Source organism: Bacillus rossius, chromosome 5, assembly GCF_032445375.1.
Source record: "Bacillus rossius redtenbacheri isolate Brsri chromosome 5, Brsri_v3, whole genome shotgun sequence".
In the NCBI taxonomy this organism is placed as follows: Eukaryota; Metazoa; Arthropoda; class Insecta; order Phasmatodea; family Bacillidae; genus Bacillus; species Bacillus rossius.
This window is the reverse complement of record NC_086333.1, coordinates 81294750-81322567: the sequence shown is the minus strand read 5'-3', so window position 1 is coordinate 81322567 and position 27818 is coordinate 81294750. Positions and strand designations below refer to the sequence as shown.

At 41.0% G+C, this 27818-nt stretch overlaps 2 protein-coding genes across 5 annotated transcripts in view; one reads left to right on the top strand and one right to left on the bottom strand.

The window, feature by feature from the left end:
- The first annotated feature begins 3413 nt into the window (after positions 1–3413).
- LOC134532114 (androgen-dependent TFPI-regulating protein-like) lies at positions 3414–17891 on the top strand. 3 transcript variants are annotated; one of them, XM_063368432.1, is made up of 5 exons: positions 3414–3661; positions 11319–11432; positions 13277–13497; positions 15817–15968; positions 16928–17889. In XM_063368432.1, the coding sequence occupies exons 1-5, from the start codon at positions 3509–3511 to the stop codon at positions 17077–17079; spliced, it is 792 nt and encodes a 263-aa protein (XP_063224502.1). In that variant the 5' UTR covers positions 3414–3508; the 3' UTR covers positions 17080–17889. The 3 variants fall into 3 exon arrangements, with proteins under 3 accessions (XP_063224502.1, XP_063224503.1, XP_063224501.1); XM_063368431.1 differs by having other exon boundaries at positions 3427–3661; positions 13256–13497; positions 16928–17891; XM_063368433.1 differs by lacking the exon at positions 11319–11432 and having other exon boundaries at positions 3422–3661; positions 16928–17890.
- The window catches only part of LOC134532113 (inter-alpha-trypsin inhibitor heavy chain H4-like), a 63001-nt gene continuing 52437 nt past the window's right edge, over positions 17255–27818 (bottom strand). The window contains exons 11-15 of one of the 2 annotated variants that reach the window (XM_063368428.1): positions 25556–25615; positions 23387–23497; positions 22112–22269; positions 21455–21588; positions 17255–18215 (exon numbers count right to left, since the gene is read on the bottom strand). In XM_063368428.1, the coding sequence (XP_063224498.1) occupies positions 18104–18215; positions 21455–21588; positions 22112–22269; positions 23387–23497; positions 25556–25615 (575 nt within the window). In that variant the 3' untranslated portion in view covers positions 17255–18103. The remainder of the gene's footprint in view (positions 18216–21454; positions 21589–22111; positions 22270–23386; positions 23498–25555; positions 25616–27818) is intronic. The other variant, XM_063368429.1, reaches the window with a different exon arrangement.

Here is a 27818-nt window from a genome sequence, read left to right as displayed (position 1 = left end):
CCCTCCTTCCATAAACGTCGAAACAATTTCCCTCCTTCCATAAACGCGGTTCCCAACTGCACAAAACAAAAAAAAAAAAGGAGTTTTTTTTTTAAATATTTTAATTTTACGTGGTACTCCCTGGGCGGTAAGCAAACCTCTGATCCCAGTATTATCCACCATTGTTGGAATATATCCTTTGACTTATCGGCCAGCCACCAGTGGTGTGTTTAATGCTGTTGCTTTAAAACTTTAACCAGAAAAATGGACTGCGTTATATATTTCATTGTAATATATGTGTTCGTTTACAGCCATCTAAATATAGGCTAGCAGTACCATCTGAGATTTAAATTAATGATATTGTATATACGACTTCTACTCAAATGAAGTGCAGAAGCTGCGGCCTTATGAAGACCCCCTGGTGGAGTTAGACCTTAATTCATTATTTTGCCTTAACTGATTAGGAAACGCCATAGTTCTGAAATTATTGTTTTAACTTGGTTTATTTTTGAGCTCCTTGTGCATCTCGCCATATGTTTTTGAAGTGAAACTTCCTTGGGCGCGATGGAAGTAAAATTTCAAGACCGAATTTTAGTGCAACGTTTTCGTGAAACATTGTTGTGAAACGATTTCTGGCGCCTTATAAGTTGCGAACTGTGCAGAAAACTTGTCTTACCTCGTTCCCTTGGGCGGGCTCTATATTTAAACCTACTACGCTGCAGGGATAGGCGGGTTACAGTAGGGACCCGCCTGAGCCCGTCGCCACCCGACTTTCTGGTATTTAGTAAGGGAGAATTTTGCAGCGATGTGAATAATGGCCTTAAAAACATTATAATTGCGATAGATGTTTAATATAAGCAGGAGTATGCCATCATTGTTAAACAAAAGACTGGTCAGCTTGTTGCTCGAGTAATGGAAAAGGTTTTGAAAGCTTCCAGTCTATTTTAAGAACGTTCAATCTGCTACTGGTATGGAGTTATATATGTTAATAGACCATTTAAGGTCTTAATGAAGAAAGATGGAATAAACCATCATTCCACAAACAACGAAATAAGAGCTGGTTTTAACGAACACTTTAATCAAATTCTTAATTCTTTATTGTAGCAAAATGTTATAGCTACAAGTGGATTATGCTTTTACCCAGCACTTTGCATGTTTTTAACTTAAGTTCCACAGAACTATCTCCATGGCGCATCAGGATGTTCGTGATAATTCTCTGTTGTATACATTGTACAAGAACGTAAAAATAATAGATGCTAGATAGCTCAAGACTCGGTTTGGCGATCACATTCGTGTTTCGAGGCATAAAGGTGTGTTTTAAAAGGGGCTACACACCCAATTGGCTCTACAAAATATTTAAAGTTGCGAGCATCCAGAACAGTTATCCGAGAGTGTTTACTTGGGTGGATCTGAATGGCAATGAGGTTCGCAGTACTTTCTACTGTCAAGAGGTTCAAGTTATGAAATACACCGACATGTTTCTGGTGCATAAGGTTCATATACGAAGATATGGCGGCTATTTCCTGCTGGTTAGGTGGTCGGGTTTTCGCAACCAGATAAATACTTGGATTTCTTCAAAGGATTTGGAAATATGAAAGTTTTCCTCTCACCTAGGGTCGCCACTGGTTCGTTTACTTTCATACTTGCATACTTAACTTCCAGCTCTTGTGATGTCACTTCCGGGGACAAGTAAGTATAAGTATATACTTGAGGCGAACTCGGACATGGCCTCGAGCGACCTTGAAGACGCCAGAGTTCGGCGACCGAGTCGGCGGAAAGAACGGCTGATAACCTGATGACCCCACATGGGCGTGAACTGGACGTCTGGACCCGCACACGAGTAGAGGCCGTGTTGCGGTGGAAATAACCACAACCAACCCATATCTTTGACCATGATAGCGACGCCTTGCTGCAATCAATCTTATCAATAGCTCTGCTATGTAACGAATCAATTTTATCTCTATTTCAAATGACCAAAAATGTCTGAAACTCGACCAAAAATTTTACAAGTCAAGAGTAGAGCAGTACAGTACATTACAATAATAAAGATGAAATTGATGTTTGCAGTTATCTGCATGTTGCATTGTGATTGGTAGTACTTTTACAAAAGCTGTTTGCTAATACACATGAGACTGCCAGCTTAACTGATTTAATCGTCAGTGTTCATATTTGACTTAATGTTATGGGATGTTTATATTTTCCATACTTGGTAAAGGATGTTTTTAGGAAGGATTACATCTCAGTCATCCCCAGTGGCGTAGCCAGGATTTGTGTATGGGGGGTGTTAAGAAGCATGCCCCCCCCCCCCTGTATTAAAGTGGGTGGTCCGGGGGTCCTCCCCCGGGAAAATTTGGATTTTAAGGTGTAAAATAGTGCTATTTTAGCAGTTTTCGGTACTTAAATTTAAATATTGTAATGGTAAAAATGTTACTAATTTTAATATGAAATTTGTTTGAGTGATGAATAAGAAATTAATTAAAGATTTGGTGCTAGGGGGGGGGGGGGTTGAACCCCTAACCCCCCCCCCCCCCCACCTGGCTACGCCCCTGGCATCCCATCCACATGTATTTTGGCTTTGATGATAGGACCTGAGCCAATAAAAAGCATGAACTGTTAGCAGTAGAATGACCAAATTATGATCATAGGTGTGACCCAGTTTATATTTATCGAATAAAAGCAAAACTGGTTAGAGTACACAGAGGATTGTGGCGTTTAATTTAATTACATGAAGCTCTATTACCACGGTTAATTTAACTAGCAAGATCGACGAGTGGGAATATGGGAGTAGTAAGGTTTGAAAAATTGAGAAAAAAAAAAGGGGGGGGGGGGATACTCAAGGCCCAGTTAAGTTTCGAGATTTTTTTTTAATGTGTGAGTTTACCCAGATAGTTTGACGAAAATTACAAGCACACTGTTAACACAAATAATTGGAAACCTTACAATTTTATTTGCGAATTGCGCAAATCACGTTTACATTTACAGCCTGTAGGTATGTAATTTTTCTATTTTTTGATATTTTATTTATTATAATGTGGAGTTTTAAAGCTGTATACATTAGGTAACGGGCTACTCGTTGTCGAAGAAAACAACTATGCGCGATCATGGTGGTCACCGGCCCAACGATTGCCGATCACACAAGGCGAATCAAACTCGCTTACCTACTACTTGCCCACAAGAGGTTTCTTGAATTGCACTGTTCCTTGGTTCATTCCATTTGCTGTATTGTTTTTTTACTTAAAATCGAACGGAAGAGTAACCCAACTGTGCTATCATTATGTATTGGAAAAAAGAATCCCTGACTTCAGCTGCTAGACATGTCATCGACGATCAATAAAAACGCACCAGCGAGAGAAGAAGAGCAGCCTTGAAAGAGGCTTACGGAAGAAGGGGAAGGGGGGGTGGTATATCCCCTGAAATCCTAAATATCTGTCGTTCCCACCGACCAGTGGGAGCAGACGGCAGGCGAGGTGCCCGGACAGTCTCCTGGTCGGAGGGAGCGCGCACGGAAGACAGGCGGCCGGAGGCTGTCATGGCGGCGGCAATGCACGCGGCGGCGGCGGCGCAATACGTGTACACGGACTACCGCCTCGCGCGGCTGCTGGGCGAACTGCGGGGGCGGCTGCCCGGGGACAGCTGGCTGCCGCAGCTGCTGGGACTGCAGTTCTTCACCACGTGGAGCCAGGTGACCAGCCGACCGGTCCTCAGGGCCGGCGCGTCCACACAGGCGAGCTAGGCGACCGCCCAGGGCGCCAAGTAGCTGGGGGCGGCGCAGCACGACACATCACTAGATAAAAATTGATTTTTTTAACAGTTTGGAATGTTTATATTGATATAAGTAATTATTTAGGGTCCACCGTGACCTGTTTATGATTTATAATAAGTATAAAAGGAAAAAAAAAACACAAGCCTGCTTACATTTGATTGTTGACAAAATCTTAGGCTTACGTGATGTATTTTGAGGCAAGGAAAGATTTTTTGGGTTGTCCGGCCCGGCGGCGGGGGTGTGGGGTGGGGGGGTGAGGGTGGGGAATTAAGGTTTTTTCGCCTAGGGCGGCAATTTACCTTGCACCGCCCCTGCCAGTCCTCTTTGCAGTGGCCTCAATAGTTTCGTATTTTTGACGTGAATACATCTTTCAAATTGCTTCCATTGTCGAAGGCAATTCAAAAAAACAGAGTGATAACAAAATATCGGGGGATACAGTTTGGTGTTGCAGCCACATATCTATCATTCATCTCCATCCAAAATTTAATTACACCACTGGATAGAATTCGTTACGCTAAGTCAGGACTGTGCCGCATCGCGCGCGGTGGAAGGGGGGAAGCGCCGCCATTTTGAGGTCATTTTGCTGCGTTTCGAGATTTCTATTTAGTATAACTTTTGACTCGGAGAAACTAAGATGTTCGTTTGAATTTCAATCGTCAGCTCCCGTCAAAATCTATCGATTGCATGTATAAAACATTAGTGTAAAATATTTGCAGTTAATATATATATAGTATTAAAATAAAAAAAAATAGCATATTTGATCTTACCTGTTACGTACACGCATTCACGTACAACACACAGCCGTGTCCATGACACAGCCACAACCTTTTTTTCGACATAATTTTAAATAAATTCTTAAATACAGACTGGGTCTGAATTCGAGTGACAAACTTGGGCTGCAGATTCATCACGATAGAATAAGTTAACATACGACGCTTCCCAAGGCTGATATAGGCCTACGTGTTTGAAGTTGGCGTTGAACAACAATTTTTATTTGAAAAAATAATGTATTTAAGATTGAACATCTAGCGTTTGATTGACTGTCGTTCTACAACCACCACAAAATGTTGTCACTGACGGAAAATTAGTTCATTGAAAGAATTGGGGGAATTTACTCGTCACAAAAGTATGTGAAAAATAATGGTGTTAATTTTGCGACAGCGACAAATTTCGCAGTGGTTGTAGAACTACATTCAATTAAATAAATCCAGACGCCTAGTGTTCCATCTTAAATACTTCCTCTATTATTTTCAATAAAAATGTTTTCAGCTTCAACTTCAAAGACGTATACCAGCGTTGGGCGCCACTTTAGACCAAAGTCGTGTTTTCAACTTATTTTGTCGTGATGAAACTGCAACCGAATTCAAACTCAGCCTGTATAACCATATTTTATTGTTTATTAAAGGGGTTTTCTATTGAAAAAAAAAGTCCCTGTGTAGTGGCTTTTATGATCTTAAAATGCAGTCGCTTGTTTCTGTTTTAGAAAACTGTTGTGTTTGTTTCGTATTTTCGTTTTGTCGTGTTTTTGTCTCGTTTTGACTGTTGTGCTGAATTTTTTGGGTTCAATATTTTTGTGCTGTTATCATTTGTGGGGTTTTTTCGTTCTCTTCTGTTTTTGGAAAACTATTGTGTTTGTTTCGTCTTTTCGTTTTGCTGTTTTTTTGTCTCGTTTCAACTGTTGTGCTGAATTTTTTGGGTTCGGTATTTTTGGGCTGTCATCATTTGTGGATTTTTTCGTTCTGTTAGTCCATTTCTCTTTGTTTTTCTTTGTTTGTTGACCATATTCCCGTTGTGGAGTATTGTGTGGTGTTTATATCCTGACAACAATTTTTTTTTGCTTCATTTGTGTTTTTGTCATTTTTTTAAAATTTTTTTTTAAATTTTAGTTTTCTTCTACAGACATACATGTGCTTAGCAATGGCGTATGTCCAAAAGATTACATCAAGTCATGTTAATGGTTTTTGAAGTAGCTTGGCTTCTGGGTTGTAGCCGCGTCCTTGACGAATAATTCACCGACTGTTTCGGTCGACATTGCAGTCGCCATCATCAGGGGAGCAGTTACCACCAGTAGGTAACTGCTCCCTGATGATGGCGACTGCAAATGTCGACCGAAAAGTCGGTGAGGATTATTCGCCAAGGACTCGGCTACGACCCAGAAGCCAAGCTACTTCCGACAATGGCCGTGAAAGCCTGCGAACATTGTTGTGTAATAGTTTCTACTGGCTCCTTCACAAAGTCCTGGATATTCCCCTGCCTCAACCACTCGTGAGCTGAGACGTGTCTCGCTGCTTGGCGGGAAGGGTGGGGGTGTCGCCATGGCTTCGTGGGAAGCCTTCATTTCACAGACGAGAGAGCCACACCCGAAGTTCATGCTCGCTTCTTTTTTTTCCGTTCTATCTCATTGTATAAACCGGTGTGGCATTAAATTTTGCTACATTATAAATACTTTAAAACATTGTGAATGGTTGGTTATATTAGGTAAGTATAGCTACATTAAAAATACTGTAAAATCATTTTATGGTTGCTTAGCAAATAACTTTTTAATACGTAGCTATCCAGGGCTAGGAAACCATTTACACGTATTTCATAGCATCTTTAATGTAGCTATCCGGACCAAATCAACCGTCCACAATGTTTTAAAGTATTTATAATGTAGCTAACCTAACCTTTTACAATGAACAAAAAAAAAAACCGAGGATGCACGATCGGGAGTTTGGGTCTCTCGTCTGTGAAAAGAAGGCTTCCCTCGTGAGACCCTACAAGTGGCGCTGCCTGATCCCATCAGCGGCCTGTCCTCTGGGGCAGCGCAACTCAGCGCGCCTTGGGCCTGGGACTTCACCTTCCCCTCCCCTGACAGGGCAACACCGGGCTCGGCTTCTGGGAAGCCTTCTTTTCGGGGTTTTTTGACGTGACAACGTCTAATAAATCGATGAACGCCGGCTGCACGCACGAAAAAGTGTCCCGTTACCCACATTGTCCCGTTACGCTCATTGTACGCTTGCGCCGCATCTATCTCTCTTCCACTCGATTGGAACAACCATCGATTTGACTTTTTCGAGGCACATAAAACTTGAAACACACTCATTCGTTTCCTACTTTTCCTATGATCGTCCTATCCTTAACAGAACAACACAGTTTGGAAGAAGTTAAATAGCAAACATGTATAAAAGTTATAGTTAAAATAATATCTTCGTTAAAGTAATAAACATATTAGAATTAATGAGTGCAAATAAAAGTAAATTTATCAATTAAATTGTAGATTTCATTTCACTCCTCCTTTGTATCCATACAAAATAGTGATAATTCAATAAAAATGATTCATTTTTAATCATAAAAGTATGCAATCATTTCATCAATGTTTTATGACGATGTCACTTTAAACAATCGTCCGTAAACCGACATTACAGACAACCAATTTTTTTTGTTCATTCTAAATAAATATGGCGGTATTGATAAAAGGTTACTAATGGTCAATTAGGTTAGGTTAGCTGCATTATAAATACTTTAAAACATTGTGTACGGTTTATTTGGTTAGGATAGCTACATAAGAGTTACGGAAAAAAAGCATGAACTTCGGGGAACTTCGGGTTTTGGCTCTCTCGTCTGTGAAACGGCTTCCCGGGGCGAACACCTCGGTCGACCTTGCAGCCGCCATCTTCCGAGTTAAAACTGCCGCCGCGAAAATATTCACAACTCAGTAGTTAAATGCCACCTTTGAAAAATGGCGGAGGTCAACTGAAACGTAGGCTTCCCCCAGAAGCCAAGCAACTTCAGACACTACTGGCCACGTAAAACCCACGATCCCTATTAACTGCACTGACGTAGCATAACATATTGTGAGTAGTACGCCATTGCGGGTTTAGAAAAGAAACAACAAATATATACATGAATACAGTGAGGGATACAGAATTATTTTTTTTTACATGTGTGAGTGGGTTCCAAAATAAAATTAGAATATATCTATTCAAAACCCTCACGTCAACAACAATGGGTTTGGACTGTTAAATTACCAATCTCAACTTGAGTAACTCCCTGTGTAGCATATTTTCTTCACCGAAATATTACTAACTTTTCAAAACTTTCGTGGAGTGGAATATAATTTATCCCCCCCACCCTTTTTCCAAATTACCATACCATTTCCTTCAACCACTGCATTAAGACATAGGACAGACGGAAAACAAGCCAATATTAGTACAGGCAAAACCCTGAGATGTGACTAAACAGATAAACTAACTTCCAGCGCGTGACCTTGACGGCAGGCATACATTCTAATCATGAATATTTGGAATAGTGCAGTGGAATGGAAGGGGTAGGGGTAGGGAAGTTTGTGCCCCCCCCCCCCCCTAAAGCAACTCATTACCCAGTAATTAAGGTATGGCTCTATTTAAGGCCACTGACATTTTAAACTTTAATTAGGACATAGGACGTAGGACATAGTCATAAGCAGTGGTGTTGTAAGGGCGTACCTTTCATTAGTGGTTTTATATTGAAGGATTTCGGGTTTTGAAAAAGGCACTCGAGGGTCCTCAGATAGCCTTAAAATTTATTTTAAAAATCCCCCGGGGGCATGTCTGCGGGGTATTCTATACCAATGGAGCTTAGACTGTTTGCTTCATCAGACAACACTGCGACGCAGTGTGCCGCTAAAGGCCCGTCTACAATAGCAATGTCCTAAACTGTGTCCGAAGGACACTCATCGCTGATTGGTCCACGTGACCCTCTGACGTCATGCGTCAAGTGGGCGAAGGTCCGAACCTACCTGGTCCGAAGACATTCGTCAATTTGAACTTTTTGTCCCGACCTGTGTACTTCGGACACAGAAAAAGAACAGAACACTCACGATATTTGAATTTACGGTTCCCGTTTGAAAACGTTGTGTTTGTTTTTGCTATTGAAGGAAATGGAAGGTACACTCGAATACATTTCTGGCAGTGTAATATGAGTTCATTTTTTAGCATTTACATTTGCCACTTTGCCTTACTGAATAAATATATAATATTTAACACCCACAACTTTCATAGGTTCAATCTCAAACTACAAAGCATCAAAACAATAAACAAAAACATTTGGTTTGGCACATTTACTGCGCTCTGGTGACAACTTTAGAAATCAATACACTCGGACATCGGACATCGCAATTGTGTACAGGGCAGTTTCCGGTGAGACAATGTGACGTCACTCACATTCGGATAAGGACACGGACCACGCACAGGTTTCCGCTATGCCTACCACGGAAGTCTAATTTTTCGATTCTTGGAATACCTTCCAACCAGGTATTGTACAATGATAGGCGTATAGGCCACGAGACAAGGCCATGTACAATGTCAGGCTATAGACCAGACGTCTCCAAACCACGAGGAAAATCGACCTGACTACAGGCATAACGATCCAGAATCAACAGTAAGATACGATCGGTCGCAAGATGCGGTAGGATACAATGACTCCAAATGTCTTTGCCTCCAACTGTCTTTTGCTCCAACAGTCTTTAGCTCCAACTGTCATTGGCTCCAAAAGTCTTTGGTTTCAGATGTCATTGGCTCCAACAATATTTAGCTCCATCTTTAACTCTAACAGCTCAAAAGGTCCAATTGCTCCAACAGCTCCAAAGCTCCAATCTTCCAATTTCTCCAACTGCTCCAATTGCTCTAAGCGTTCCAACTGCTCCATCTAAATTTGGCTCTAACATTCAATTCCATTTTTTGACCGAACTTGGCCTGATTGCTGGTATGACTTCATTATAACTCTCCATTTAGTCAGTCAATGGTGATGATTTTTAAATCTTTATGTTAGAAGTTATATTACGAGAACTCAGCATTAGATACAAATCAGATTTTGAGAAATTTAACAAGTTTATAAACTCAAATTCTATCACAAATATTTACAATAAATAAATATTTTCAATGATATGGACTAGTATTCAATATCACTCAATAAAGTGTAAGATTTAAAAGCACATATATAATTTTAATTTGTATATATATTTTTTTCATTCTGTGAAAACTTTGTCGCATGGTGCGCGTGCATCAAAAAAATTCACTCCACATTTTTTTTCCATAACGCACACAAAGAAGAAGTATAACATCAAAAAGTCGTGAAAATTATGTCAGTAGGCAAGGACATACAAATGGGGTAGGTGGGGGAAATTCCCCTCATTCCCAACCAACCAAAAAAAAAAAAAAAAAAAAAAATGGGGTTGTCTGTAAAGTCGGTTTACGGACGATAATTTTACCTGATAACGTCATAAGAAAACATTGATGAAAATTCGCATACTTTTTAATTTTCAAAATATTATTTACAGTTTTTGCAAAATTTGATTTAAATAATTTGTTTAAATATAATCACGAACAGTTAGTTATAGAAATAAACTAAAATCAAATCTGATATTATAGAAGATTTTCTCGCACGGTGGTTGGCCGGTTCTTGCACGCTCGGCTCAGGCGGAACGTGACAATTTTTCGTGCGTACAGCCGGCGTACAACGATTTAAAAGACGTTATCACGTCAAAAAAAAATTGGTTGTCTGTAAAGTCAGTTTACGGACGATAGTTTAACGTGACAACGTCATAACAAAACATTGATGAAATGATTGCATACTTTTATGAATAAAATTTAATCACTTTTATTGAATTATCACTATTTTGTATGGATACAAAGAAGGAGTGAAATGAAATCTATAATTAAATTGATAAATGCACTTTTATTTGCACTCATTAATTCAAATATGTTTATTAGACTAGGTACTTTAATGAAGAGATTATTTTAACTATAACTTTTATACATGTTTGCTATTTAACTTCTTCCAATCTGTGTTATTCTGTTAAGGATAGGACGATGATAGGAAAAGTAGGAAACGAATGGGAGTGTTTCAAGTTTAATGTGCCTCAAAAAAGTCAAATCGATGGTTGTTCCAATCGAGTGGAAGAGAGATGGATGCGGCGCAAGCGTACCTAGTGAGCGTAACGGGACACAGCGTAATGGGACACTTTTTCGTGCGTTCATCGATTTATTAGACGTTGTCTGGTCAAAAAAAAGAAGCAAACAGTGGGCAAAGTGGTAATGTGCCCCCCTCCCTCCACAGAAAGGAACGTTGCGTGCGCTCCCGTGAGTAGTCGCTGTGCACTTTGAATATATATACTGTATAGAAGTCGCCAGCCCAGGTTAAAATTTCTAATACGGTTTGAGGTAGTTGGTTAATTCACCGCCGCAATCGCCACCATCTCTAGGGCATCGACTTGTGGTGGTCCCTAGCGGAGAAGTGTCGAACTCTTCAAACACCCCTTCCCCCTCCTGTTGAACGACCATGAGCTGCAGTGAATGATTGATGGGGGGGGGGGGGGGGAGGGGTGCGGGGAATGACAGCGGGCGACAGTGCTGCGCTCTAACGTGTAAATAACAACCAAGACGATACAGGGCGTTAGGGCAGCGCACTGCAGCGGTGCAGCTCCCAAGCTGCTCATCATACGCTTCTGAAAAACGTAGAGTAAATCCTATCCACTCGCGACTTCTATACAGTATATATATTCAAAGCTGTGCAGGTCGGCGGGAGCACTCACGCCGGACTGTGATTGGTCGGACAGGTGCTGCAGCAGGGATACTTCGCGGCGCGCCTGGTGCAGGACCTGAGAGGTTATCACCGCGGCGACAGCGCCCTCTCGCTGCTGTTCGCCGGCGCGGTGCTGCCCTCCTCGGCGGTGAGCGCAACCACGTTCCTCCACGATCTGCGCGCCCGGCCTTTCAGTCGCACTTTGGTCGTCTCCTAACCTGTCATTTATGTTGTAATAATCTCGAGCTCTGATTATAACACATATCAATCAGGAGTGCAACAACTAAATTTCCAAAGGGTGGGGGGGGGGGGGGGGGGGAAATATACTTTTTTATAATTAACTACACTTAAAGAAAGGTCTATTCCCCAGTCACTCGTTCCACACTCCGAGCACCTCTGGCGCAACTCTCGCCGCAGCACCCCTCGTGGGTCTCCGCCGCGGGACTCCATCGCCACACTCCGCCGCCGCCGACGCACTTCCCCTTCGCCGAGGATCCGCTCGACCCCTCGCTCGCAACTTCGCTCGGGACTCCGCCACGCCCGCGACTCTATCGCCCGGAAACTCTGCCGCGGTAAAACTCCCGACTCCACTGATCTCACTCACTCCCTGCCCTGGATCCTTCGTCCAAGGACTTCGCCACTCTGCCGCACCCGCGGCACTATCGCCGCGGGAGAACTCCCGACTGAACACTCCGAACTGACTCCCTGCCCTGACGTCCTCGGGCATATATATAGGCCCCGGCGCGATTCCAGAACTCACGAGCGCGGCCGGGGCCTGTCGCGTCATCGCGAGCCGTCCGGACGGCAGAAATCTCTCTAAAACAAGTGTCGGCGGCTCGCGTAACTCCGCAGCTGGCAGGTTTCGGATGTCAAACTAACAGTGGCGCGCGGGGGGAGCGGAGGGCTGGAGGGAGATAAAGCGGCGACCCAGGTGCGCACAGCACATCTCATGTTACGGCGTGCACCTGCGTGTGACGCGGCCTTGCTCACGTTCGTAACAATATTTTGAACATAAATATTACAAACTGCCAGTAATTTAATTTTAAAAAGTTGTTTTCTTTCATTGTGTAAAAGTTGAACAAGTGTAACATTACGTATATGATAAAAAGAACATTATGGGCTTGAAAACTTCTCTTTAAAGTATGGCTGTCAAGAAATCAAGCCAAAACACAAAAAAATTTGGAAGTTAAACAATACTTGCGTTGCGTTACTGCGTCTGGCATAGTTTATGAACCGATACTCTAAAAAGTCTAAAATATATTTGCTGAAAATTTTGCGGCTTGCGTTTCTTGCGTTCATGCATTTCTTGCGTAATTTAAATCTCTGGGCTAATACAATTTGTGATAAAATGCCTTTAAATTTTTTTAAAGATCTTCTCTCTTCATTTTAAAGCTTGCTAGATGTGCAAAGTCTTCAGAGATGGCATCGGGCATTATCTAGTTAACTGCTGAGCGAAAACAGATTAAATTAGTAATCATAATTTTCGTGATTTTCGTCTTTTCGTCAATTTGTTAATTACATACCTACCGATACTCCCCTCTAAAGCACAATCCAAGAAATTGGCAACAGCTTGGAATTACCTTTTTGGAGAACACAACGTCTATACTAGCCAAGACATACTGACTTCAGTTTCCCACAGTTTCCGAAAATCATTTCCAGAAAATTTTAGGACGGTTTAGTACTTCTGGTAATGGCCAATTCCCCTGCATTACATGGATGAAATGTGGAGCCCAAAAACAAACTAACACTTTTTTGAGATCTCCACCACCACCACCATTACAAGAATCACCAATACACACAATAAAATAATTGTTGTTCAGTAGCGGATCTAGAAACTGGCGAAGAAGAAACTGGTTTTTACGTGTTTCCCGCCACTGAAAACGTAATTCCGTTCATAATTAACGGTCAGAAAGCCCTTGGATCAGACGGCGCCACTTGCACGCAGAGCTACACTCCTGAACGCATGTCCAGTGTCTCGTGGCGTGTGGACAGCTGGTGGTGGTGGACTACTGGAGCCTGGTCTGGCTGGACCCCGGCCTGCTGGATGACCGCGAGCTGCTGGAGGCGGTGCCCGCCTGGATGAACCACGTGATGCACTCGGGGGTGCTGGCGTGGTGCTGCCTGGAGCAAGCCTGCCACCCCCGCCTGTGCTACCCCCTGCGCCGCCGGGGGCTCGGCGTCTTCTCGGCCCTGGTGCTGGCCTACCTCGGGCTGTGAGTCTCCCTCTCTCACTATCACACACTCTCTCTCTCTCTCACGCTCCAGGCTGAGACAGTTCAGCACCTCTCATCGTGTGCTTTCATACGGAACTGTTGAGACCCGTCCACAATCGCAATGTCCCAAATTGTGTTTGATGGACACTGATCGCTGATTGGCCCACGTGAACCTCTATCATCATGGGTGGTGTGGGCGATAGTCCGAATCTTCCTGGTCCGAACACATTAGTCAACTTGGAATTTTTCGTCCCAATATGTGACCTTTGATAACCATAGAAGAAGAAGAAGAAGAAGAAGACTTATGACATTTGCTTTTACCAGTTACCGTTTCAAACAGGTAACCAGAAAAGTACGGACGGTGTGACAGGAAGCCAAGAAGACATACAAAATGTTGATCAGTGCTGTCCGTTTACGACCACCGTTTTTTCAAATACCGATCACCAGGGTTGATTTATTAGCATTTACTTTTGCTTTGCATGATAAATAAATATTACTGAACTCCCACGACTTTCAGAAGTTAAATGAATATCCAAGACTTATTGCGTACTTTTCACAATGCATAATAATAATAAACATAAAAAACAGACAAAAACATTTTGGCACTGTATATTTACTACACTCTGATGACTAATTTATTAATCAGTAGATTCAGGCATCGGACACCAAAATTGTAGACAGGGCAGTTTTCCTTGCGACAATGTGATATTTACATCAGGATAAGGACATGGTCTGCCCACTGGTTCAGTTTTATGTGGATGGGCCATTATGCTCCCAAGTGTAGTGGCAATGATGGGTACAAATCAAATGGGGCTACAAGAGAGGGACAGTGGAGGAGATAGCCACACTCCAAATTAATTTAATTACTTTTAAATTTTAAGTGTCTTTTTATTCCATATCAACTAACAAAATCAAGCAAAACCAGACTAGATGCACGGAAATGTCCAGCTCCTGCTGCGAGAAGAAATACACAGAATGAGGCTGAGAACATTTAAAAATAAAAACTTTTGTAACTACGTATGTACGATAGCTCCTTCCCTCAAGTCTTCCTGGCGCCGCCCCTGGTATAAATGTCACTCGCATTTAAACTTATCTATTTTTTCATTGTCAGACACTGATTCATCAAGGAAAAAACAATGTATTTCTGAAGCCCTTAATTCTTCTGATATTTGACAAACTTTTCAATGAGACTCCAGCAGTTGGTAGATCCCAGGAGGGCTTTATGAGCTTCCAGATCCACTCGGACTCTGGGCGTGTGATCCTGAAAACCATCTCAATGCTTGGAAACCATTAAAACATATTTTAAACATGTCTTGTAAAAATTAGCAGTGCTATAGGATGTGCCTATTTTCTAAAGGAATATAGTCATACAAATCTGTTGCTGTTATAGGGTCTTACACGTTCTGATTGTACACGTTGATGGAAGGTAACTGGCTGCCACCATGTGTTTGCTGGGCGGAGACTCTAAAGGTCCCCCCACACACAATCAGTCCAGCTCCCTGTTCGGACTGAGTCCTATGCACACACGATCAGTCCATGTACTCAGTTCGGACAGAACAGTTCGGGCGGCAAAAGAGAGACTGTGCTTTGGTCAGGGTGTCATGGTGACCGGAACCCTCGGAAGAACCGTTAGGTCATGAACCAAGATGCGAGAAAACTTACAATAACACAAAAACCCTTTCAGCTTTTAATTTCAAGTTATTATTCATTAATAATATTTACTAATTTATTTCTTATTTAATTTGAAGTCTCGACCACTCGTACGAGGGTGCGTTCCGAAAGGGTTGCCATGGTGCTGCTTCGTCCTTATATGTAACAAGAAACACATTTAGGAAATTGCAAAAGAAAAAAATGAAATGACATATTAATTACCGAGTTAGTTATTAAGGGTACGTGGCACAGACTCCATGCAAGTCTCTTGCGGTGACGGACTACAACACGCAGATAGAGCTGGCAGGTTATGGGGCAAGGAGGGAGGTGGCTTAGACAGGCTTAGCCCTGAACGATAGTCTTTAAGTTTATACCTTTACAGCATAATTAATGCTCTTAAACTTATGAGTGTTAGCATCGTTTCTATTCAAGGAAGTTAAATGATATGAATTCACAGTATAATTTACAGCATAGTAATAGTAATATAACTATGGAAAAACACATTATGAAGTAATTTTTCATAATTATGTATTATAAATTCATTAATATTTTTAAAGTCCATAGTAGGCACAAAAAGAGGATAATTATCAGAAGACGTAATGCTAAATGATGAGTAACAGATGCAGTGTCGGTGGATTTCAAAAAATCATACCCTGCAGTGTGTTGCAGATGCGTGTACGTGCTGTCCCAAGATGACGTGTGGATATACCCTTTCTTCAAGTCCATGTCTCCTGTACAGAAGGCCGCCTTCTTCCTCTACAACTACGCCATAGGGAGCACCGCGTACTTGGCGGGGGAGCGTCTGCACGGAGCCTTCAGAGGTGAGGAGACGCAGTCCCTGTCACTGACACCTGACCCCTCAGCCGATAGTCTCAGCGTCTCAGCACAGTGCTGTGTGACCTCTGGTTGCCTCAGCCTGAGGTACCAGCACCTTAGAGCATCAGCCATGTGAAGGCAGGGTCCTGTATTGCAGTCACATCATGTTTTATGAGCAAGTTTTCTTCATGACGGAATTTTAAGACAATTTGTTGTCTCACACTCAAATCTCGGGGAATATAAGACTTATTATGTAGCTGACAGCACAGTACCTACCTGAGATAAGAACTATTATTCACTGCTTATTTTAAGGAATCGTCACAGCAAAATGGAAAGCCTTAGTTATAGTGTAGTCTGTATCCAAGAAACGTTTGTGAGCAGTTTTTTTTTCCAGACTTCTTTTAGAATGAGAAAATCAAGGTCAAAAGGCAACCAATCTTTTGTAACAGTCAAACGAGATTCATGATTTAGCAGCGGAAGAGGAGGTACTGCAAAACAGCTTACGTATAATGCCTTACAACTTATCTGAACAATCGCAATTGTTTGGTAATTGGACTTTCAAGATGAAAAAAAAAACTGCTGGACCCAATACACCGTCATTTGTAATCAGTGTATTAGGGTCCAGTACACTTCTTTATTTCCTTACATATTATTCACTACATTTCTTTATGCCATCGAATCACTCCTCAAACACTGCTTCTTTTTTATTCCAGTCGTGCCACACTGACAATCTTAACATTCTCACTCTTTTATTCCAGCCGTGCCACACTGACAAAATTAACATTCTCCACCCTCAACACATACACCACATCACGTAATCCGGCTACGTTTTGGTTAACACCTGAAACAGTCATGGATGGGAATAACTGTCACACCTGCTGTAAAGCACTATACATAACTTTATCCTGAAAGCAGAAACCGAGTGATAACCCTTCGATGAAACGAGAGGTCGTCATGTTCGCAGGATCGAGCAACAGACACACGAACATGCAAGTGGACTCTACAACGTGTGGACCACGCCTTCCTGGGACTCCAGTCATCCGCCGATTACAGAGAACTGGAGACATTAAGGAGCCTTCACGTAGACGAGTGTCTTCTTGGCTTTCAGGGACATGATAAGTGCATCTGAGGAAGGTTTCAAATAGTTTCAGAACAGGAGAGTTCTCTATGTAAATAGTTACGTTTATTATCAGGAACATTGATTTACATTCCTCGCCAAAAAAAAATAATTCTCAACTAATGAGTTTGTTTATATAAAAAATTAAGCAAACAATAAAAAAAAGGAAAATTATTTTTGACTTGTTTATTTTTTTGAGTATACAAAGCTTATAAACTTGCAATTAGGTAATAGAAATTACTATGTACAAAACCACTTATTTAAATAATGGTCAAAATATACAAATATATATATAATAGAGATATGTCCATGTACCCTAAAAGAAGGTACAAAATTTTGTAAATTGAAATGCAACAAAATACTTCATACTGTGATGTTAACTCTTCATATTGTAATATAACCTATTCACAACTTTTTTTCTATCTCTAACATTAATTTTTTTTGACAATTGTGTATAAACTCTAACACAAGAGTTAGATAAAATATGATGTCTCAAAAGCTAATTCAAGGTACAAAATTTAATGTAGAATTTTTCAAACTTTTTGTCTGGTTTCATGTTACCTTTCAAAACAAAACACATCAACATAAGTCAGTCTTCTCTCAACACAACATACTGGGTAAAAATTTATAGTTGTGTATTTTTAAAACATAAAAAAAAAACCCATAGTGTCATTCACTTTAGTAACATGGTTTTATAAACTGTACAAGGTTGCCTTATATTTTTGATGAGAATCTGATGTTTAATTAACCACTGTGTTGTTTAACGATCCATACTGGATCGAAACCCCGCAATTATTATAAGCAACATCGCAAATATCATTGTCCTCTGTTCTCCAACACAAAATACTCTTTAAGTAGGAAATATATTAATAACTTCATGTATAAAAAATACACAAGGAATATGATTATGTTACGCTGAATAAAATTATTCGCTCGCTCACGACCTTATTCTGCATCCCGGGAGTGTGGCCGAGAGGTAGAGAGTTCTTCTCGAGCTGTCTCGCAGGAGGGGCCGGTCGCGAGCTAGGAACTGTGGGTGGCGTCTTGCTCTGGCGCGAGGGTCGTGACCTCGTCGGCCTCTGTCGTTGTGTCCTGCTCCTGGTGGATGTGGTCGGGGCAGCAGACGCCCGCGTACCTGCGAACAACCGCGCCCTCGTCTCGTCGCCGTGGATCCAGGGGAGGCCGACATACGCCTCAACTCTGGTCCCAGCCGTGCCGAGTCCTCAAAGGCCCGCGCAGGTGACCCAACAAGTCAGTGATTCCAGATGTTGGGAGCGAACAGAAACGTAAATCGAACATACAGTTTGTGGATTTGTTTCCGGAACGCACCTGGTCTCACGCGGGCCTGGTAGTTGAGCTGACTGCCGCACGGTGAGCCACGTAATGGTGTAGAGAAAACATTTAAATGTTTTAGTGCTGAGCCAATACAGATTCTGAGCCTTTTCCGATACTACCGATACTAACTTACCGATACTGCCTAAATGTTATTACTAGTGTGTTGGATGAAGCCAACATATTTTACTTTAGAAATATAATGCAATAACACAAATCAATGACCATAACTTTAAATATAACTTATAAAATGTTTAATAAATGTAGATTACTTACTACAACAAAGAGGTAAAAACAGAACCTAGCCGCCACATTGGCTACACTACGAATGCTTGTACCTTGCTAGAGCTATGGCAACGGTGGAAATGCCGTTGCATCTGGCAACGCTGTAATGACTTGCTCTTCCTTGGCCCTCGATTGTTGTGGACGCCATCTTGGTACAGCACAAACGTGTTCCGTGAAGTACACATCATCGCTTCCGAACAGCTTGTTTTTATTGTGATAACGGCACCGAAGAATCAGTTTCAAATTTGCTACTATTGTTTTTAATAGTGTATGCTATATATATACACACACACACACACACACTGCAAGAAGTTACGTTACGGTTTCTAATGAAAATGAAGTAGCTATACAGACGAGTTGCATCGCTGCAGGCCTATTATAAACAAAAGGCTGTTACTATATTTACGTAATTTTTCAACGTTGTTGCTTAAACACGGGCCTATGTTTGGAAAGTCACTGCAACGCAAGCAAAGCTTCATTTGCATAACTTTTGAACGCGTCGAGTTGAAATTTTACAATACCGGGCATAACCCGAGTGAGATCATAAACTACTTGTGCCATTTTATACTTTCGTATTTTGATTTTTTAACGCATAAACATACACTGTAGACTGTAACCATATTTTTTCTTTCTGTTTAGCGAAAAGTTTGTAGAAATGGATAAATAAACTCAGTAGGGATCATGTAATAAAAAACAATGTTTAAGTATTAAACGGTACGAATTTATCTGTAATATCGGCATTATTTATATGAATCGTCACGACTCCGACATTGATTATATCAGCCGGTTTCGATAATCGGAACCGGGTTCGGCTCAGCACTAAAATGTTTCATTTTTAGTCCAATATAGTTTTTAAAATACAGGAATTTGGTGTTATTGTTTTTATTTTTATAAAGGCTGTTTTGAATACTTATTCAACCAAAAAAGTGGTTACAATTTATATATTAAATTGGTCTAAAACATACATCCAGAATAGAGGTGGGACGATACCACACTTTCGATACTCGATTCTGTATTTTTTTTCAGTTCGATACTTATGATACTCCAGGGAAAAATATTTTCCCATTAAGTAACAATTATTACAAATAACATAAATTAGTTTTAAACTATATAAATTCACTATAGCATACCAGCACAATGTCAGATTAAAATTCAATACATAATGTGTAAATAAATAATTGCATTATATTAATGAAAGATATGAATTCATCATTATATATACATATAATAAAACCACCAAAACTGTAAAATACAGTCCATAATCAAGTAAAGCTGACATGAGAAAGTGGCCTTACAAAATGTTAAGAAGTACTTTCTTGGAAAAAAGCGTGGAAAAAGGGGGAGGTTGGGGGGGTGGGGGTTAAGTCACCAAGCCTAAATGAGAAATAAATAAAATTAGGCTATTGTAAAAAGAAAATCAAAAATTTTTGCTTGTTTATTTCATTTTACAAACAACTTTAAGTAACAGAACAATTTTCATTAAAATTTGAACTTGAGAAACGTAAAATACAAAACAATCCGATCGTAGGAAAATAACAAACAGGTATGTTCAGTTCAAAGATTAACGAATGCACAAAATATGAGATCGCGTGCACCATTTTCATAATCATTACTAGTTTGCGCTACTAGTCTCGCTTGGTGCTGACCATAGATGCTACTAAGTGCATGGTCTTCCTGATACTATCCTTATCTATGGTGCGATAAAGTTATTTTCTTACGTTTGCAAAGGTAAACAATAATAGTTTTTCAAAATAAAAGCATTAAAACGTAGTTTATCAGGAGGAATATAACAAAAAAAAATTGTAAAATTTAGGGCTTTTCCGCTTCGTAAAAATGTATGAAACGGAAAATTAATGATTTTATAAGTGTATGTTCCGGGAAATTAAACCATTGTAAATATAGTACTTTCGGCGGGACCAAAATTAGTCGGCGTATGACACGGGAAAATGTATGAAACGGGAACGTATCACGAGGTTCAACTGTAGTTGTATTTTGTAGGATGGCGACTCAAAACTTAATTCAATACAAATGAACAAGCATTCCATTCCGGTATCGAAAAAATGTATCGAACTTACAGTTTCGATACTCGATACTTAACGATACCGTCAAGTATCGAAGGTATCGAAAATCCCATCACTAATCCAGAACAATAAAAATAAATTAGCGATAATTTGTGGCCTGAAAGTGATAAAATAAGTGATGCACAAAAAAATAATTTTAATTAATTTTTCTGATCCATGCACTTTGGTACAAATTTTGTCCAGAATTAATGACAGTCCCTGGATTTAAAACATTAAAAGATTAATTTTTAATTATTTCAATTAAGTTTTGGTTATTTGCTACTTAAATCCACAATCTCAATTGCATTTTTGTGCTACACAGTGTATAAACGTTCATTTCGGTGTTATTTTGGTTCTATCACAATTCAATCTTGTCCCTATTAGTGATAAATACTTGAATAAGGAGACCACGAATGTTCTAGTGTGGCGAGCGCACACAGTCTATGACCTTTGTGATCCTCGGTCAACAGTGCCATTGGTGCGAGGTGACACAGACTGGTAAACTGGACTCGTGTTTCCGTGCACCGTGATCTCCAGGTAAATGCTGGGAATGGCCAGGCCAATATCCTTGCTGTCTCTTATCAGCCCCACTGCACAGTGCTGCCAACAGCCCCGGAGGGCCAGCAGCTGCACAGTGCTGCCAACAGCCCCGGAGGGCCGGCAGCTGCACAGTGCTGCCAACAGCCTCTGCACGCACCTGCCTATGCTGCAGAAGTAGCGCAGGTAGGCGCGCACGTCCTGGCGGAAGGAGTCCAGCACGCAGTGGGCCATGTGTCGGCACACGCCCGTGGTGCCCGAGGTGGTGGAGCACGCCACGAGGCTGGGCTCCGTCTGCAACAGCACACCGATACCTCCTGTCACTCCCGCCCCCTCCCTCCCCCTACTGGCTGGCCACGACTATTAATATAGTCAAGTCTCACTGCACTGCACAGTTGTTGTGTTTTCACTTCTTTTAATCAGACATCAACTAATCACATGTTTGACTAATACACATTTATATGGATTGCTCTCCTCTTTCCATCACACTCACTACTGTCCTCTATCTTCATGTTGACTGACTCTGCCATCTACAATTTCCTGCCATAGATGCTAACATGACATAACTGTTGTAAGTTTCAATAAATGATGTAGCCAACCTTCTGCTTTTAACTCACTCTCTGTTTACTAGTATCGCACAGTACACACATAGCCGACATGGCTGCAATGATAACAACATTCGTACACATACAAAAAAAAAACAATATGGCACCTAAACAAAGGAAGTCAAATCAAAGTCTATGTAGCAAATACAAATAAAACATGACTTGTGTGTCTCACAAAACATATCCAACAACAACACAACGGTCGCGCTCACCTGGTTGAAGGCCAGCCGGAACACCTCCTCCGTGCCGTTGGCTCCGACGGGCAGCAGGATGGTGTCCGTGCCGTTGGTGGCGTCGTGAAGCCAAGCCAGGTCGTCCAAGGTCACCAGGAAGTCCGCCCCTCCCCCGTCCAGCGCGTCCTCGGCCTCATCTGCAGGCAAGCCGCAGGCTGTCTCGGGCGCCGTGCACTCTGTGAGTGGTCGCTTGCTTGTGTTACTGTGTGGTGTACCCTCGCCCACTGTTTCCAAGCACATAGCCACATGTTTTTAATTTCTTTAATGATTAAAAACAACTAGTGCACCCTACCTTGGACATTAACTAAACAGGATCCTCATTGCTAATTTATGCTTAAATCTACAGGGAAATGAAGAAAAAATTTTTTTTGACAAAATGACTGACGCAATTCTGAAATAGAATATATAAGATTTTTAAAATTCCAACATTATAACTCAAAATCACGTCAGAGTGTTAGATCAAAAAAAAGGCCTGTGCTGACTTGTGACAAAGACAAAAGGTATGCTCGGGCAATGTTGAATTATTATCAGCCTTTCTCGCAGAGTCGAGATCACATTGGACTCCCCGTGGAATGGCTCCTTGCCCCTAGTTGTCTCTTACAGGTTACCGAATGTAACAACACTTGTGCGTGTGGTTGTCTCTTGAAGCCCAGTTTTGGTTCAAGTAGGCACAAGGACGGGACTGAGATTATCGAAACCTCTGAGGGCCATGCAACTCAATGCCACTGTCAGTCCAAACAAAAATGACAAATTATAACACTCGAAAGTAGTTTAATAGGCTGCATGGCCAGATTCTTTTCCCCTTTAAAGACCAAACTTCCTTTCAGGTGATACGTTGAACTAACCAGTATGAAGAGTGTACATATCAGTAGGGACTGGAAAAATTTGCAGGTTCAATGACCTTCAGGATGAACTCCATAGTTCTGCGTACACTTGGTCAAATGTCACCAACTCATTGGCTGCTGTCTTGTGAGACGTCCCAACGTAGCAGCCTGTGATTCGATAAAGCTTTGTTTGGGTGTTTCTCATTGGCCCAGCGTCATCCAGGTGAGTTGTGAGCCAATAGCAGAGGCAGCAGTGAGGTATAACTATTTGTATTTTAGCCTATCGCGAAATGAATTCGCGAATTTTTCTGGTCTCTACATATAAGGAGTTATCAGCTAGAGGATAGAAGAACCAGCTCATCATTATAATTTCAGGTAAACACAATGTAGAAGCATCTCTGCAAGCGCCGCTACGAAGACGAAGCCTCACCGAGGTGGAACTGATCGCTGAACATGACCGGAGCGCCGTCGGGCCTGCCCATTGGCTGGGGCGGGGTGAGGTAGGACGGATACGCCGGCGAGTCCAGACGGTCGAACGGGCCTGCAGACAACAGCGTTGCTAGAGGCCTCGTATCTCTCCCATTTTACATGCACACTCTCCCACTAGCAAGGCATTACATATATGTAATCCATTTTAGGCGGCATTAAGATGGATTTGATTAATGGAAAATTACATAAGTACATATATGTTGCTGAAATGTAAATATACGTATATATATAATCGCAATTAATCATATATAATTATAATAATAATCTATATAAATATATATAAAATATTATGCCCTAAAACCAAATAAAAATAAAATAATCAAGAGAATGTAGTGGCATTAAAACGTTATTCAGAATTAAATTCGTAAAATAAATTACTTCCTGCATACCCCTCAGGCTTTTATATCAAGAAGACAAAGTTTTAAATATATATATATGCCTATTGAATAGGATTAGTAATAGCAAGGCATTAACTCTGGTGACTTGCTAAGTCACCAGTCGCAACGTGGTTAAAAAAAAATTTAAATGAAAAAATTTACAATAAATTACATACATAAAATCAATCAATCAATCAGTAACTAAAATGAGTTTTCTTTAACTTCATTGGGTGGGAAAACTGTAACTCAGAGGACATACTCGCTTAGGCTAACAAGAGGTTCATTCTTACAATACCACTTAACTTGATTACATAGTTTTCATTCACAAGACACGTCACCCAGGTGTTCCCAACGTTGTGATCTTGTATGCATGCTTTATTACCAACTTTATCGTCCCTGTGCACAAACATATTCTCCCGCTAAGTGACTGATCTTACAGTTGTCATCGCTGTCAACACTAGCATCAAACATTCTTCCGTTTCCTCATTACAGTTTCCCGACTTCCAGTCTCCAGCGAGGCGACACAGTCTGGCTAACTTGCTCTAGTCTACCCTGTCTGCATCGTCACAACAATCCCCTATTTCCCTGCCTGTGCTCCTGAAACTAGGAGTCTGAGCGTAATGAAGGTAAATATAGATAGATATTGTACATGATTTATTTCTTCACTTGCAGAGGTAACACAGTTGTCACTCTTTGTTGGGTCATTTTTTCAGTATTTCAACTATTCTTTCTCTCTGTTGCTTTCTGCCTCTGGGTTTTCGTTAAGACCGTCTCCTTCATCACTGTGACTATTAAATGATGAGTGCGACAATGCATCCAACGAAACTGGCTTAAAGCACTGGCTAGTTTATCAACAGTATGAAAGTGTACCTATAAAAGTTTAACACTTAAAATTAACTAAATAATTAAAATGGCTGCATGAAAACAGACAAACTATAATAGTAATTTATCCATTAAATATAATACAACTGATACTAATACATATTTTCTAGCTTGACAAGATGAGGTGAATAAATGTACAATGTGTGAATTTCAGTACAAAATAAAGTTACTGAACTTAAGACACACAACTGGTGTAAACTGTGCGATCTGATTCCAACCCAAAACAATATACTTAAGTTATATATATTAAAATGTTTATACATTGACTCATTTACTGAAAATAAAACTATGACTGCGTAGGAAGGCATATATTTTAAAACCAATTTCCCACCAATCAATTGTGGCTTAGAATGAAAAAAATATAAAATGGTTTAATACCTATAAAACTATGATTGTGAATAATTTCCAAGCCAACACCTGTCAAGCAAGCAGTTTTCACGATAACATGTCTCGTGCATTCACACCAAAGTATACGGTATCATTATCATAAAATAGATGCCAGTATCAGAACTTAGCCTAATGATAATGCTTCACCCAACCAAGAAAATGAACACAAAAAACCAAGCACTTCCAAGTACATACCGGTACTTATTTTTCCAAGCAATTAGATAACCTTTGAATAAAGTACTTAATTATCAAGCACTTGTCGAGGACTTTCAGGGGACCGGAATCCTGAACATTGTTTACATAAATTAAAGTTAAGCTCACAGCTAAAATCTACTTTCAAACTGAAACATGTTGGCATTTAGGAAGTGGTAGATATCTAGAAATGGTATTGCAAACCTTGAATTCTTTACACACGACACGCTCACTACAGGACTAGGTGTAATTATGATAAATATAAAACTTACTACGATTTGCAAACAAATTACCTCCGTGCAGTGGTAAAGCGTAGTGTCCCCCATCATTAGCTGAAACAGCAAAATATATCACCTCATTTAGAAAATTGAATAACATTAGTTCACTTTCTTTTTTTTTTAAAAAAATTCACAATTTCATGTTTCTGAATATATGGCCAACTTCAACACAACACAGTACTGTTCAAGTGGTATGGTTCACTTTACATATTTTAATAACTTTATAAGCTTCACTTGTTTATTACTCAATACATGTTACAAACAATACAGTATAGAGTTAGTATTGAATGCAGCTAGGGCTGCTATGATGACATGCTAATTTTTTTTTATCAGGTTGGCCAACTTAACATCTTGCCTAACTATACCAACTGCAACACCCTACAGCATGTAGTAATGAGCGCTACACACGCCCACATGAGAACAACAGTGCCCCAACTGCCTTCAGAGCCAGAAATTGGAGTTCTGCATCACCAGGTCAGACCTGCACAGGGCTTCTCATGGAAGTGACCGCCAAACACCACTGTCTCCAGACTGTGTACACAACTGTCGCTGTGAGTGACAGTCGTCATTGTGAGTCAACGTGAAACTGTGAGAACGGCAGTTTTTCTACGAGGTTCACACTGTCGTGAGGGTGGGGGGGGGGGGGGGGGGGGTGTGTTTCGAATCGGCGTACTAGTATACCTTGGGCGACCCGGCTACCGACTCTGCCCCAGGGCCGTGACGTGACCCATGTGAAGCTAGCACTCACCGGTCCGCTATGTCACTGCTCGTGGGGTCTTGAGGCACCCCACACACCTCCGTCTCTGTGCTGGGAAACTCGTGGTCGAGAATTAAGTGCAACGAGCCTACTAGTGAATATTGAGCTTTATTGGCGCCAACACGTACCCTGACAATGCACACAGAAAACAGCACATAGTCCAGCTTTCATGCTGACCAGGACACCGCGTGGCCCGGTCCCGAAAGTATTAAGTCCGCCGATTAATCAAAAAACGATCTGGGGAGCTTTAATTAATTAATTCACACAGTCTGCCGCCGGGGTAGGCCTCGAAGATTGATTAAAAAAGGTTTAAAAAATAGTTACCACGGCGGATGTTAACGGATCGCTTACGAGCAACAGTTGAAGTCGACGAGGTGCTGAGGTGCGTCCTACCCCGCACGGCGAACGGTTGAGACTGCCCCCGGCCCCGGGTGTTATGGTCGCAGAAAGTGCTGAACTTCCCGTTATTACATTGATATTAAAGACAGTTAAACATAACTATTATTAAAACCTTTTAAAAATTACAAGTTAATTAAGATATAAGGATTACATATTACAGATATTTAAGAATTACATTATTTAAAAAAAATGCTGTCTCCACTGCTCCAGTTAGGGTGGGCGTCGAAAGGGTTCGCGCAGTGCGACCGAACACACGCACACACGCACTTGTTGGCGGGAGGCTTGAAACAGAGGGGTCGGCAGTGGCGTGAGGCACATTGGGCTTAGGGAGGGCGTAGCCCTGGTCGACATCAATACTACATAATTGTACGGGAAACAAAGTATTTTTGAAGTGAAACTTCCTTGGGCACAATGAGAGTAAAATTTCAAAGCCAAATTTTAATGCAGCATTTTCGTGAAACATTATTGTGAAACGTTTCTGATGCTAAAAGGACAGAGAATAGATACTTCACCAAAAAGATATAAAAACGAACGAATAAAACAAGTGTGTGTGTGTGCATGTGATTGTTCCAGAAAATAGATATAGGTATCCTATACAGCCAGTTGTGAGTGCCCAGAAAATAGATATAGGTATCCTATACAGCCAGTTGTGAGTGCCTTGAATTTTATGTTTGCTACCAGCGCGCTCGCGTACCTCCTTGTTCAACCAGCAGCGTAGAGAGCGTTGTTGAGACAGTCCCTGCATTTCCCGAATAGATAGCGCTTGCTACCTGTTATGAATGTCGTATTTTGTTCAGAGATTTGGTGTGTTCCAAATGACAGAATTGTATGAAGAAGAAACAGTAACACCTAGAGTTCTTCTTTATGGTGTTTTTCAACAGTGAGTAAAATTTATTGTTAACTGCTTATTATTGGTTGATCAGTACCGTAATTATTGATATCCTGATCAGTTATTTTGAAGTGAGTAATAATTTTGTTAATTCATGTTTATTTAGAAAATTGTCTTCTTTCTCTTTTTCCTTCTCTCTGCTTTTTTACTCCTTATGAAATACAAGTCAAGGTTTGAATTGCCAAAGAAGTTTCACTTCTATCACATGTACT

What these genes read in the sequence shown, in the direction of transcription:
- LOC134532114 (XM_063368431.1), top strand. Translation starts at nt 3,509, where the DNA reads ATGGCGGCGGCAATGCACGCGGCGGCGGCGGCGCAATACGTGTACACG. An exon ending in CGGTGCTGCCCTCCTCGGCG is followed by an intron (nt 11,433 to 13,255) that starts GTGAGCGCAACC and finishes ACGCATGTCCAG; the next exon opens with TGTCTCGTGGCGTGTGGACA. An exon ending in TCTGCACGGAGCCTTCAGAG is followed by an intron (nt 15,969 to 16,927) that starts GTGAGGAGACGC and finishes TCATGTTCGCAG; the next exon opens with GATCGAGCAACAGACACACG.